The 13165-nt window shown below is 43.1% G+C and overlaps 1 protein-coding gene across 1 annotated transcript in view; it reads left to right on the forward strand.

The window, feature by feature from the left end:
• Window positions 1–12155, forward strand: part of LOC115464370 (zinc finger protein OZF-like) — a 28523-nt gene extending 16368 nt beyond the window's left edge. The window contains exons 3-4 of the mRNA XM_030194756.1: window positions 10577–11934; window positions 12147–12155. Coding sequence (XP_030050616.1) covers window positions 10577–11934; window positions 12147–12155 — 1367 coding nt within the window. The remainder of the gene's footprint in view (window positions 1–10576; window positions 11935–12146) is intronic.
• Window positions 12156–13165: the final 1010 nt, after the last annotated feature.

Genomic DNA, 13165 nt, shown 5'->3' on the forward strand with positions numbered 1-13165 from the left:
ATTCCCCATGCGGATGGCATAGCTGCATGTGGGAAACTTCTAAAAACATCCACACTGGGCCATCAATACTCACTAGAAACTATTACAAAATTAATCAAATTTATTTTAACTCACAACTACTTCCGCTTTAACAATGATATCTATCTACAAATAATGGGCACTGCGATGGGCACCAGGACAGCACCCCAATATGCCAACCTCTTTATGGCTGAGCTAGAAGAGTCATTTCTGAATACATACCAGATCAAACCCCTAAAATACTACCGGTACATCAATGACATTTTTATGATTTGGATTGAGGGGGAAGAAACTCTGAAACAATTTTACAATTCCTTCATTACATACCATCCTACAATCAGATTCAAAATTGACTACTCCCCAGAAAGTCAGTGTTTTGGACACCACGGTCTCAATCAGTGATGGCTATATACAAATATCTATATACAAGAAACCCACAGACAGATGCAGCTACCTCCACAACTCCAGCTTTCACTCTTCACATACAAAAAGATCCATTATTTACAGCCAAGCCACGGATACTACCGTATCTGCTCTGACCCAGGGGACAGAGACAGACACCTTGAAATCCTGACTGCATCCTTTGAACAGAAAGGCTACAACCCCAAAATAATCTCCATGAATATTGCCTTCTCCCTCAAAACACCCAGGGAAAATCTGCTATAGTACAAAGAAAATAAAAGTTACAGACAGAATCCCCCTTATAGTGACATACAACCCAGAGCTGGAAAAATTAAGAAAAATCTTAAAAGATCTGCAGCCTCTACTCCAGGAGGATGAATTACTGAAAGAGATATTCCCATCCCCACCACTGCTGCCTTCCAACTTAAAACACAAGCTAATTAGAAGTAAGCTCCCAACACAGACTCAAAAAGGAGAGAATGGCACACATCCTTGCAATATATCCAGCTGCAAACTATGCCAAAACATTTCACAGGACCCCACAGTCATTCACAAAGGAAAAATATTCAACATAAAGGAATCCTTTACATGCTCATCTTTCCTCTGCACTCCCACACTAGCCTCTTTTCTCTCTCTCCCTCTCTCTCTCTCTCTCTCTCCCCCTCCCATTCAATGTCTATTCTCGCCCTCATTCTCTCTCTGTTCCATGCAGCCTTCTCTCTTTCTGTGCCCCCTGCCATTTTTCATCTTTACTATCTCTCTCTCTCTCTGTTCCCCATGCTATGCAGCCTCTTCATTTTCTGTCTGCTATTCAGCTTCCTCTTTCCTTCTGTCTTTAAATGAATTCTTTGCTTTTTCTGTCTTCACCGAGGAAGATTTGAGTGGGATACCAGTGCCAGAAATGGTATTCGAAGCTGACGAGTCAGAGAAACTTAATGAATCCTGTAAACCTGGAGGATGCAATGGGGCAGTTCTACAAACTGAAGAGTAGCAAATCTCCTGGACAGGATGGTATTCATCCCAAAGTACTGATAGAACTGAAAAATGAACTTGCAGAGCTATTGTTAGTAATATGTAATTTATCCTTAAAATTGAGCGTGGTACCAGAAGATTGGAGGGTGGCTAACGTAACGCCGATTTTTAAAAAAGGTTCCAGAGGAGATCCGGGAAATTATAGACCGGTGAGTCTGACGTCGGTGCCGGACAAAATGGTAGAGACTATTATTAAGAACAAAATTACAGAGCATATTCAAAAGCATGAATTAATGAGACAAAGTCAACATGGATTTAGTGAAGGGAAATCTTGCCTCACCAATCTACTACATTTCTTTCAAGGGGTGAACAAACATGTAGGTAAAGGTGAGCCGGTTGATATTGTGTATCTGGATTTTCAGATGGCGTTTGACAAAGTACCTCATGAAAGACTCCAGAGGAAATTGGACAGTCATGGGATAGGAAGTAGTGTTCTTTTGTGGATTAAAAACTGGTTAAAAGATAGAAAACAGCTCTCTTGAGCAGGGACTGTCCTTCTCCATGTTACGTAACATAGTAGATGACGGCAGAAAAAGACCTGCACGGTCCATCTAGTCTGCCCACGATAAACTCATATGTGTATACCTTACCTTGATTTGTACCTGTCTTTTTCAGGGCACAGACCGTATAAGTCTGTCCAGCAGTATTTCCCGCCTCCCAACCACCAGTCCCGCCTCCCATCACCGGCTCCAGCACAGACCCCATATAAGTCTGCCCTCCCCCATCCTGGCCTCTCAACCACCAACCCCTCTTCCCCCCGTCACCCAATTTCAGCTAAGCTTCTGTGGATCCATTCCTTCTGCACAGGATTCCTTTATGCCTGTCCCACGCATGTTTGAATTCCGTTACCGTTTTCATCTCCACCACCTCCCGCGGGAGGGCATTCCAAGCGTTCACCACCCTCTCTGTGAAGAAATACTTCCTGACATCTTTCCTGAGTCTGCCCCCCTTCAATCTCATTTCATGCCCTCTCGTTCTATCGCCTTCCCATATCCGGAAAAGATTCGTTTGCGGATTAATACCTTTCAAATATTTGAACGTCTGTATCATATCACCCCTGTTCCTCCTTTCCTCCAGAGTATACATGTTCAGGTCAGCAAGTCTCTCTTCATACGTCTTGGAACGCAACTCCCATACCATCCTCGTAGCTTTTCTTTGCACCGCTTCCATTTTTTTAACATCCTTCGCAAGGTATGGCCTCCAAAACTGAACACAATACTCCAGGTGGGGCCTCACTAATGTCTTATACAGGGACATTAAAACCTCCTTTTTTCTGCTGGTCACACCTCTCTATACAGCCTAGCAACCTTCTCGCTACGGCCACCGCCTTGTCGCACTGTTTCATCGCCTTCAGGTCCTCAGATACTATCACCCCAAGATCCCTCTCCCCGTCCGTGTCTATCAGGCTCTCCCCACCTAACACATACGCCTCCCTTGGATTTCTACTCCCTAAGTGCATCACTTTGCATTTCTTCGCATTGAATTTTAATTGCCAAGCGTTAGACCATTTTTCCAGCTTCTTCAGATCTTTTTTCATGTTTTCCACTCCCTCCGGGGTATCCACTCTGTTGCAAATCTTGGTGTCATCCGCAAAAAGGCAAACTTTACCTTGTAACCCTTCGGCAATGTCACTCACAAATATATTGAACAGAATCGGCCCCAGCACCGATCCCTGAGGCACTCCACTACTCACCTTTCCCTCCTCCGAGCGAACTCCATTCACTACCACCCTCTGGCGTCTGCCCATCAACCAGTTCCTAATCCAGTTCACCACTTCGGGTCCTATCTTCAGCCCTTCTAGTTTATTCAAGAGCCTCCTGTGGGGAACCGTGTCAAAAGCCTTGCTGAAATCTAAGTAGATGACGTCCATAGCACGTCCTTGATTTAATTCTCCTGTCACCCAGTCAAAGAATTCAATGAGATTCGTTTGGCACGATTTCCCTTTGGTGAAACCATGTTGTCTCGGGTCTTGCAACTTATTGCCCCACAGCTGGGGGCAAGCAGGGTTGGCCTCAAACTAAAGGACATACTACTTTTACTTCTAACTTCCAGGTGCTGGGACTGAACCAAGCTCCTGCAAAAAAGACAGGTTTATTCTGACCCCTAAATCCCTTACTTCTCAAATTGACTGGCTTAGGTGAGAAACTACCTGATATTTTGTCCTAAATGTTTAAGGCTTGTTGCTTAATCAATTTAATTAGCACTGGGAAACCTCTCTTTCTGTCTTTCTTTCTTTCTTTCTGTTCCTGCCAAGCTCTGATAAAGGGGAGGGGCATTTTTACATAGCTGAAACTGCTAGAATTATTGGCAATATCTAGATTTATTTAAAAGGAAAGTTATTAATATCTAGGGCAGTTTTAAAAGTTAAATAAACTGTAAGGTCCTTGATCAGACACTACCATTTGGGTCCATTAAGCTAGAGAATTCCCTTGATAGCAGCACTTAGCTGGCACTTTGGGACTTATAATCCCACCTACCCTCCCCACAACCCACCCACCCCAGGGTTTTCCACACATTTATAGACAAACCAAACCTCATTAACTTTACTCCTCAGTCACACACAGGCAGTCTTGCAGGCTGATACTCCAACATAGTACACCTGTTCATACCCATTTCAACCAATCAGGATGACTTTTATTCTCTGCAATAATTGTGCTGCTTTAGTTTCAAGGCAAATCATCTGGAAACTTAAAGCTTGTCCTATCTGTCTTCAGCTATCTACTTTAAAACAAGAGCTCTGTAAAGTAATGCAAGAATTAGATGCAATTAAAGCAACTTATAGGACTGTGCAGAATCATAACTTCTCACCACTGCCTCAGAGAATAAAACCACAAAGGAACAGATGGCTCATAGTAGGCTCAGGCAGAATTCGTCATGTGACACAGAAGCATCCGCCCACACAAGTGTTGCCACTACAAAATTCTTTTGCTCCACTACAGCACTGTGATGTTCCTGAAACTAAAATTGAAGCAGAAAAAAAAGAAAAAGCAAGGAAGAGGGAACAAAAAGAGGAGAAGGTACCCAAAGAGAGGTGGATAGAGCACCGTTCACAGAAGAGAGTGTGTATGAACAACTTGGAAACCTAAAGGTGGACAAAGCCATGGGGCCGGACGGGATCCACCCCAGAATACTGAGGGAGCTCAGAGAGGTTCTGGCGGGTCCTCTTAAAGACTTGTTTAATAAATCCTTGGAGACGGGAGAGGTTCCGAGGGATTGGAGAACGGCGGAGGTGGTCCCTCTTCACAAAAGTGGGGATAGGGAAGAAGCTGGAAACTACTGGCCGGTAAGCCTCACTTCGGTTATTGGAAAAGTAATGGAAGCGATGCTGAAGGAAAGGATAGTGAATTTCCTGGAAGCCAATAAGTTGCAAGATCCGAGACAACATGGTTTAACCAAAGGGAAATCGTGCCAAACGAATCTCATTGAATTCTTTGACTGGATGACGGGAGAATTAAATCAAGGACGTGCTATGGACGTCATCTACTTAGATTTCAGCAAGGCTTTTGACACGGTTCCCCACAGGAGGCTCTTAAATAAACTAGACGGCCTGAAGATAGGACCTGAAGTGGTGAACTGGATTAGGAACTGGTCGACGGACAGACGCCAGAGGGTGGTGGTGAATGGAGTTCACTCGGAGGAGGGAAAGGTGAGTAGTGGAGTGCCTCAGGGATTGGTGCTGGGGCCGATTCTGTTCAATATATTTGTGAGTGACATTGCCGAAGGGTTACAAAGTAAAGTTTGCCTTTTGCGGATGACACCAAGATTTCCAACAGAGTGGACACCCCGGAGGGAGTGGAAAACAAGAAAAAAGATCTGAAGAAGCTAGAAGAATGGTCTAACGTTTGGCAATTAAAATTCAATGCGAAGAAATGCAAAGTGATGCACTTAGGGAGTAGAAATCCAAGGGAGACGTATGTGTTAGGCGGGGAGAGTCTGATAGGCACGGACGGGGAGAGGGATCTTGGGGTGATAGTATCTGAGGACCTGAAGGCGATGAAACAGTGCGACAAGGCGGTGGCCGTAGCGAGAAGATTGCTAGGCTGTATAGAGAGAGGAGTGACCAGCAGAAGAAAGGAGGTTTTAATGCCCCTGTATAAGACGTTGGTGAGGCCCCACCTGGAGTATTGTGTTCAGTTTTGGAGGCCGTATCTTGCGAAGGATGTTAAAAAAATGGAAGCGGTGCAAAGAAAAGCTACGAGGATGGTATGGGATTTACGTTCCAAGACGTATGAAGAGAGGCTTGCTGACCTGAACATGTACACCCTGGAGGAAAGGAGGAACAGGGGTGATATGATACAGACGTTCAAATATTTGAAAGGTATTAATCCGCAAACGAATCTTTTCCGGAGATGGGAAGGCGGTAGAACGAGAGGACATGAAATGAGATTGAAGGGGGGCAGACTCAGGAAAGTTGTCAGGAAGTATTTTTTCACAGAGAGGGTGGTAGACGCTTGGAATGCCCTCCCGCGGGAGGTGGTGGAGATGAAAACGGTAACGGAGTTCAAACATGCGTGGGATATGCATAGAGGAATCCTGTGCAGAAGGAATGGATCCTCAGAAGCTTAGCTGAAATTGGGTGGCGGAGCAGGTGGGGGGAAGAGGGGGTGGTGGTTGGGAGGCGAGGATAGGGGAGGGCGGTCTTATACGGTCTGTACCAGAGCCGGTAATGGGAGGCGGGACTGGTGGTTGGGAGGCAGGAAATACTGCTGGGCAGACTTATATGGTCTGTGCCCTGAAAAGGACGGGTACAAATTCAAGAAAAGACACTCACAAATCACTAAACCCAAAACACATACTAGGAAATGTAGTTGGAAAGCAATGACCACAAATGCTCACAGTCTAAGCAATAATATTCATGACCTTCAAGCCCTGATGTTGGAGACTGACTTGGACATAGTTGCAGTCACAGAGACATGGCTCAATGGTTCCCATGAATGGGATGTAAACATACCAGGCTATAATCTTTTTAGGAAGGATAGAGAGGGACGTAAAGGTGGAGGAGTAGCTCTGTATGTGAGAGGTGATATCGCAGCAACTGAAATGACAGGGAAGTGGGGAAGGAAGAAGCGATATGGATCACCTTAAAAAGAGAGGATAGAACCTTGGTCCACGTGGGTGTGGTCTATAGACCCCCGACACAATTGGAGGAACTGGAAAAAGATCTGATCGCTGATATTCAGAAGTTGGGGAAGGAAAGAGAGGTTCTGTTGTTGGGAGATTTTAATCTGCCGGATGTAGATTGGAAGGTTCCTTCTGCAAAATCAGAAAGAAGTAGAGAGATTGTGGATGCTTTCCAAAGTGCTCTGCTCAGACAAATGGTGACGGAACCCACGAGGGAGGGAGCGACGCTGGATCTGGTGCTCACGAATGGGGATAGTGTGTCAAATGTCCAAGTGGCTGCGCACCTGAGAAGCAGTGACCATCAAACGGTTTGTTTTGATATAACGGCTCATGTGGTTAGCGGCCACTCTAAACTCAAAGTCCTGGACTTCAAGCGAACTGACTTTAACAAAATGGGGGAATACCTGAGGAAGGAGCTGATGGGCTGCGAGAACGCACAACACGTGGAAGGACAGTGGTCCAAGCTGAAAGAAGTAATAAACAGGGCCACAGACCTTTATGTAAGGAGGGTAAATAAAAGCAAGAGAAAAAGGAAACCGATATGGTTTTCAAAGCAAGTGGCTGAGAAAATAAAGGCTAAAGAGTTAACATTCCAGAAATACAAAAAATCTCAAGTAGAGGAACACGGGGAGGAATACCGGATAAAACTGAAAGAAGCAAAGAGAGAGGTACGTCTGGCGAAGGCGCAAGCGGAAGAACAAATGGCTAGAAATGTACGGAGGGGAGACAAAAACTTCTTCAGGTATATTAGTGAAAGGAGAAAGACTAAAAAGGGGATTGTGAGACTAAAAGATACAGCAAAACGCTATGTAGAAAATGATGAAGAAAAAGCCAATTTGCTAAATAGATACTTTTGTTCTGTTTTTACTGAAGAAAATCCTGGGGAAGGACCGAGAGGGACTGGCAAAAGTACACCTGAAAATGAAGTGGATAGAGCACCGTTCACGGAAGAGAGTGTGTATGAACAACTTGGAAAGCTAAAGGTGGACAAAGCCATGGGGCCGGACGGGATCCACCCCAGAATACTGAGGGAACTCAGAGAGGTTCTGGCGGGTCCTCTTAAAGATTTGTTTAATAAATCCTTGGAGACGGGAGAGGTTCCGAGGGATTGGAGAATGGCAGAGGTGGTCCCTCTTCACAAAAGTGGTGATGGGGAAGAAGCTGGAAACTACAGGCCGGTAAGCCTCACTTCGGTTATTGGAAAAGTAATGGAAGCCATGCTAAAGGAAAGGATAGTGAATTTCCTGGAAGCCAATAAGTTGCAAGATCTGAGACAACATGGTTTCACCAAAGGGAAATCATGCCAAACGAATCTCATGTTTTAACTTGTACAGCGCTGCGTAACCCTGGTAGCGCTTTAGAAATGCTAAGTAGTAGTAGTAGTAAAACAGAAAGTAGGGTTAAATGGTCAGTATTCTCAATGGAGAAGGGTAGTTAGTGGGGTTCCCCAGGGGTCTGTGCTGGGACCGCTGCTTTTTAACATATTTATAAATGACCTAGAGATGGGAGTAACTGGTGAGGTAATTAAATTTGCTGATGACACAAAGTTATTCAAAGTAGTTAAATCGCGGGTGGATTGTGAAAAATTACAAGAGGACCTTACGAGACTGGGAGACTGGGCGTCTAAATGGAAGATGACGTTTAATGTGAGCAAGTGCAAAGAGATGCATGTGGGAAAGAGGAACCCGAATTATAGCTACATCACGCAAGTTTCCACGTTAGAAGTCACAGACCAAGAAAGGGATGTAGGTGTCGTCATTGGTGACATTCTTCCCGAGGGAAATATTTTGTAACCTGGTACAATCCATGGTACTAAGCCACACAGATTACTGTAATGGAATCTATGCGGGATGCAAGGATCAAATCATAAAGAAACTTCAGACCGCCCAAAACACAGCAGCCAGGCTTATATTTGGAAAAACACGTTTTGACAGCGCCAAACCACTCAGAGAAAAATTGCACTGGCTACCAATCAAAGAACGTATCACTTTCAAAATCTGCAAGACTGTTCACTAAATTATTTATGGCGAGGCACCAGGATGCATGACAGACCTCATCAACCTGCCAACCAGAAACACCACAAAATCTGCACGATCATATCTAAACCTCCACTACCTAAGCAACAAAAGACTCCAATACAAATCCACCTATGCAACCAGCTTTTCCTACCTAAGCACATAACTATGGAACGCATTACCAAAAGCAGTAAAAACTACGCTCGACCACCTAAATTTTCGGAAAGCACTAAAGACAGTCCTGTTCAGAAGAGCATGCCCCACCGGCTCAATATAAAAATACCTGGTCACATGTGACAAAATGTAACCAAAGACCATAATGGATATTATCTGACTCTTCTTCCCCCTCTCCCTCTCTAGCTTCCCCCCAACCGCACCTACCATACATGTAACTACCTTACATGTACCTCATTCTACTACAATATCACTTTGTATTCATTCATACCATGTATTTGTTCAGACCGTAATTGGATAATGCTGTTAACAGTTATATGTAAGCCACATTGAGCCTGCAAAAAGTGGGAAAATGTGGGAAACAAATGTAACTAATAATAATAATAATATGTTGAAACCTTCTGCGGCCAAGAAAGCAAATAGAATGTTAGGTATTATTAAGAAAGGAATGGAAAACAAAAATGAGGATGTTATAATACCTTTGTATCGTTCCATGGTGCGTCCACACCTCGAATATTGTGTTCAATTCTGGTCGCCGCATCTCAATAAAGATATAGTGGAATTAGAAAAGGTGCAGAGAAGGGTGACGAAAATGATAAAGGGGATGGGACGACTTCCCTATGAGGAAAGGCTAAAGCGGCTAGGGCTCTTCAGCTTGGAGAAAAGGCGGCTGAGGGAAGATATGATAGAGGTCTATAAAGTAATGAGTGGAGTTGAACGGGTAGATGTGAAGTGTCTGTTTACGCTTTCCAAAAATACTTGGACTAGGGAGCATGTGGTGAAGCTACAATGTAGTAAATATAAAACGAATCAGAGAAAATGTTTCTTCACTCAACGTGTAATTAAACTCTGGAATTCGTTGCCAGAGAATGTGGTAAAGGCGGTTAGCTTTGCCGAGTTTAAAAAAGGTTTGGACGGCTTCCTAAAGGAAAAGTCCATAGACCATTATTAAATGGACTTGGGGAAAATCCACTATTTCTGGGATAAGCAGTATAAAATGTTTTGTACTTTTTTGGTATCTTGTCAGGTATTTGTGACCTGGATTGGCTACTGTTGGAAACAGGATACTGGACTTGATGGATCTTTGGTCTTTCCCAGTATGGCAGTACTTATGTAATTCTTTTTCTGTCCTACCCCCTCAACTCCCTTACATGCCCTAGCAGCTTTTTGTCTCGTTCAGCCCTGGTGTTTCCAGCATCTTATTCTCCATCCCCCTTCCCTGGTAAGCTTTCGAACTTGCCTGTACAGATGGCATCAGTATAGTGGAATCAATATAGTGTATGTATTTATTTAAATGCGTGTTCTGCATTTACAAAAATTACCAGCTTTAAAAAACTTACCCAATTGTAACTATATTTTTCTAAAACGGGTTTCCCCAGCGTCAGACCTGATATCTTAATCCAATTTAAGAAACAGGAATTCAGGACCGAGACCCAGGGATCTAAGGAAAGAGGAAACCTTCTCAATACAGGCACATGTGAAGACCTGCATGAAACAGGTGATGTGGCTTGGATTGAATGAATTCTGGATCTCCAGCAGGGTGTGGCAAGAGTTTTGATTAGCGAAGGGAGTCATTGCAGAGAAAGGAGATGCAGATACGATGCACAGAACCAGCAGGATGAGATTGGTCTGTCTCCCTTTTTTGATATGCCATTGTCCACCTGTTCCCATCTACTTGCAGCACAACTTCCTGTCATATGGAATGTTAGCCTAGAAAATGTCTTCTTTAAATAATCACATGTTGTAGCTGCCTATATATGTGCTTCTCCATAGATTTAAAATTAATGGTGGTACTTTCATTTTTCCTCCAACAGATCCTGGATATAGGAATAATAGTAAGAAACTGAGATTGGGCAATGGACAGCAGAGGGAGGAATGGATACAGAAAGACCCCTGCAGAGATAGCTCAGATTCTTCAGCTGAGTGTGAACACAGCAGCAGTAGAATAACAGCACCCAGGGTGAAAGATAGAGCTGAAAACAGAGAAAGATCAAATTCACAAGATAGAAATTCCAACTGCTGCCAAAGACTTGTACAAACTCAGGGACGAAAAGAAGGTGAGAGACCTTTTAAAAGTGCTGATACTCAGGAACATGTAAGCACAGACCGTCATTTTGTTGAAAAAGACATAACCTTGCATAAGCCCAAGGTTCCTTACTCTCATACTATGAGCAGAACTGACAAAATAGTAGACACTGTCACCCAAGGAAAACTGTTTAAATGTTCTGAATATGATACATGTTTCAGTCAAAGAATCAATGTAGAACAGCATAAAATGACTCACCCAGGACATAAACCATTCAAATGTTCTGAATGTGATAAAAGTTTCAATCAGAGAACGTCTCTACAACGGCATAAAGTGACTCACACAGGACACAAACCATTTAAATGTTCTGAATGTGATACATGTTTCAGTCGAAGAGATTATTTGCAATACCATGAAATGACTCACACAGGACACAAACTATTCAAATGTTCTGAATGTGATAAAAGTTTCAGTCAGAGAGCATCTCTAGAACGGCATAAAGTGACTCACACAGGACACAAACCATTCAAATGTTCTGAATGTATTAAATGTTTCAGTCAGGGAGCAACTCTAGAATGGAATAAAGTGACTCACATAGGACACAAACCGTTTGAAACTTTTATGACATTCGGAACATTTAATCATAAAAGTACTTTGCAAAGCCATGAAATTACTCACACAGGACACAAACCATTCAAATGTTCTGAATGTGATAAATGTTTCAGTGGGAGCTCGAATCTACAACAGCATAAAATGACTCACCCAGGACACAAACCATTCAAATGTTCTGAATGTGATAAATGTTTCAGTCTAAAAGGTAATTTGAAAAAACATAAAGTGACTCACACAGGACACAAACCATTTAAATGTTCTGAATGTGATAAAAGTTTCAGTCAGAGAGCATCTCTAGAACGGCATAAAGTGACTCACACAGGACACAAACCATTTAAATGTTCTGAATGTAATAAAAGTTTCAGTTATAAAAGTACTTTGCAAAGTCATGAAATGATTCACACAGGATACAAACCATTCAAATGTTCTGAATGTAATAAAAGTTTCAGGCAGAGAGCACATCTACAACAGCATAAAATAATTCATACAGGACAGAAACTATGTTTCAATAATTTTTATTATAATTCTCCACAGGTACAAAACATAACATGTGTGATCCATAGTTGCTAATGGGAGTGCAACAGCACAGTTCTACACAATATACCTTGAACATATAACATAATTTCTTAACATTTCTCCCTATCCCCTCCCCTTCTCCCCCCCCCCAACACCACCTCCCTCCCTCCCTCCTAATCTACTCCCCCTTCTCCCCCATTCTTTGCATGTTCGCTCTTATGTCTCTACAGATTAAGTAAACAACTCCTAGCCCTTGTTGTCAGGGTGTTCCAAAAGGGTGACCACACTGTTTGTAATTCTTCTCCAGCGCTGGAGTCCATGTCTGCAATTCCTATGCATTTTATACGTAACAGGCTTATCATTTGCATTCTCCACTGTGCCACTGTAGGGTATTTGTATGTCAGCCATTCTTTCAAAATGACCTGTCGGGCCACTATTATTGCTTTGTTAATAAAAAGTTTATATCCTTTTGGGGTCGGGTACCCCAAATGTAGTTGGCGAAAGAGCAGAATCGGGTCACATTTCCACGTGCTGTTCCACAGCTTAGATATGTATCGTGTTAAATCTGTCCAGAACTTGTGTATTCCTACGCAGGACCAAAACATGTGGCCCAATGTTGCCCCACTGGACCCACATTTCAAACAGTCACCCCAAGGCAAGAGCCCCATATGAAAGGCTCTCCTCGGCAGTATATAAAGGCAGAGTGCACATTTATATGGCTGTTCTCAGTGTTTTGCCCAGCTAGTTCTCTTCCTGATGGACAGAATATATATTTTAATCGTTTCCTTTGGTATGGTTATATGCAAGTCTTGTTGCCAGGCTGCTTCTAATTTTGCATAATTTAGTTCTGGCATTGTGTCTCTGATATGTCTATGGTAGAAGGAAAGGGGCACTTTTTGTTGTGACCCTAATGAAAAGGCTGACGACAGCTGTTCCTGGACATCTCCTGCCAGGGACTCCCAAGGCAAGGACAATACATAATGCTGTAACTGAGCATAGTAAAAAGTTTCTGTTTCTGGCAGGGCAAATTCTTTCTGCAAGTCCGCGTAAGTTTTTATGTGCCCCTCTTCTGTGATTACTTGCAATAAGTATTTTATTCCTTTTTTTCTCCCATCTGCGAAAGACTGAGTATAGCTGCCCTGGGATAAAAGCTACGTTACCACAAATTGGCAGGAATGGAGTTACCGTAGGAGAAAATTTATGCAGTCTACAAATCCACTGCCAAGATTCCCTGGCATGTTGTTTTTAA

This window comes from Microcaecilia unicolor, chromosome 3 (genome assembly GCF_901765095.1).
Source record: "Microcaecilia unicolor chromosome 3, aMicUni1.1, whole genome shotgun sequence".
In the NCBI taxonomy this organism is placed as follows: Eukaryota; Metazoa; Chordata; class Amphibia; order Gymnophiona; family Siphonopidae; genus Microcaecilia; species Microcaecilia unicolor.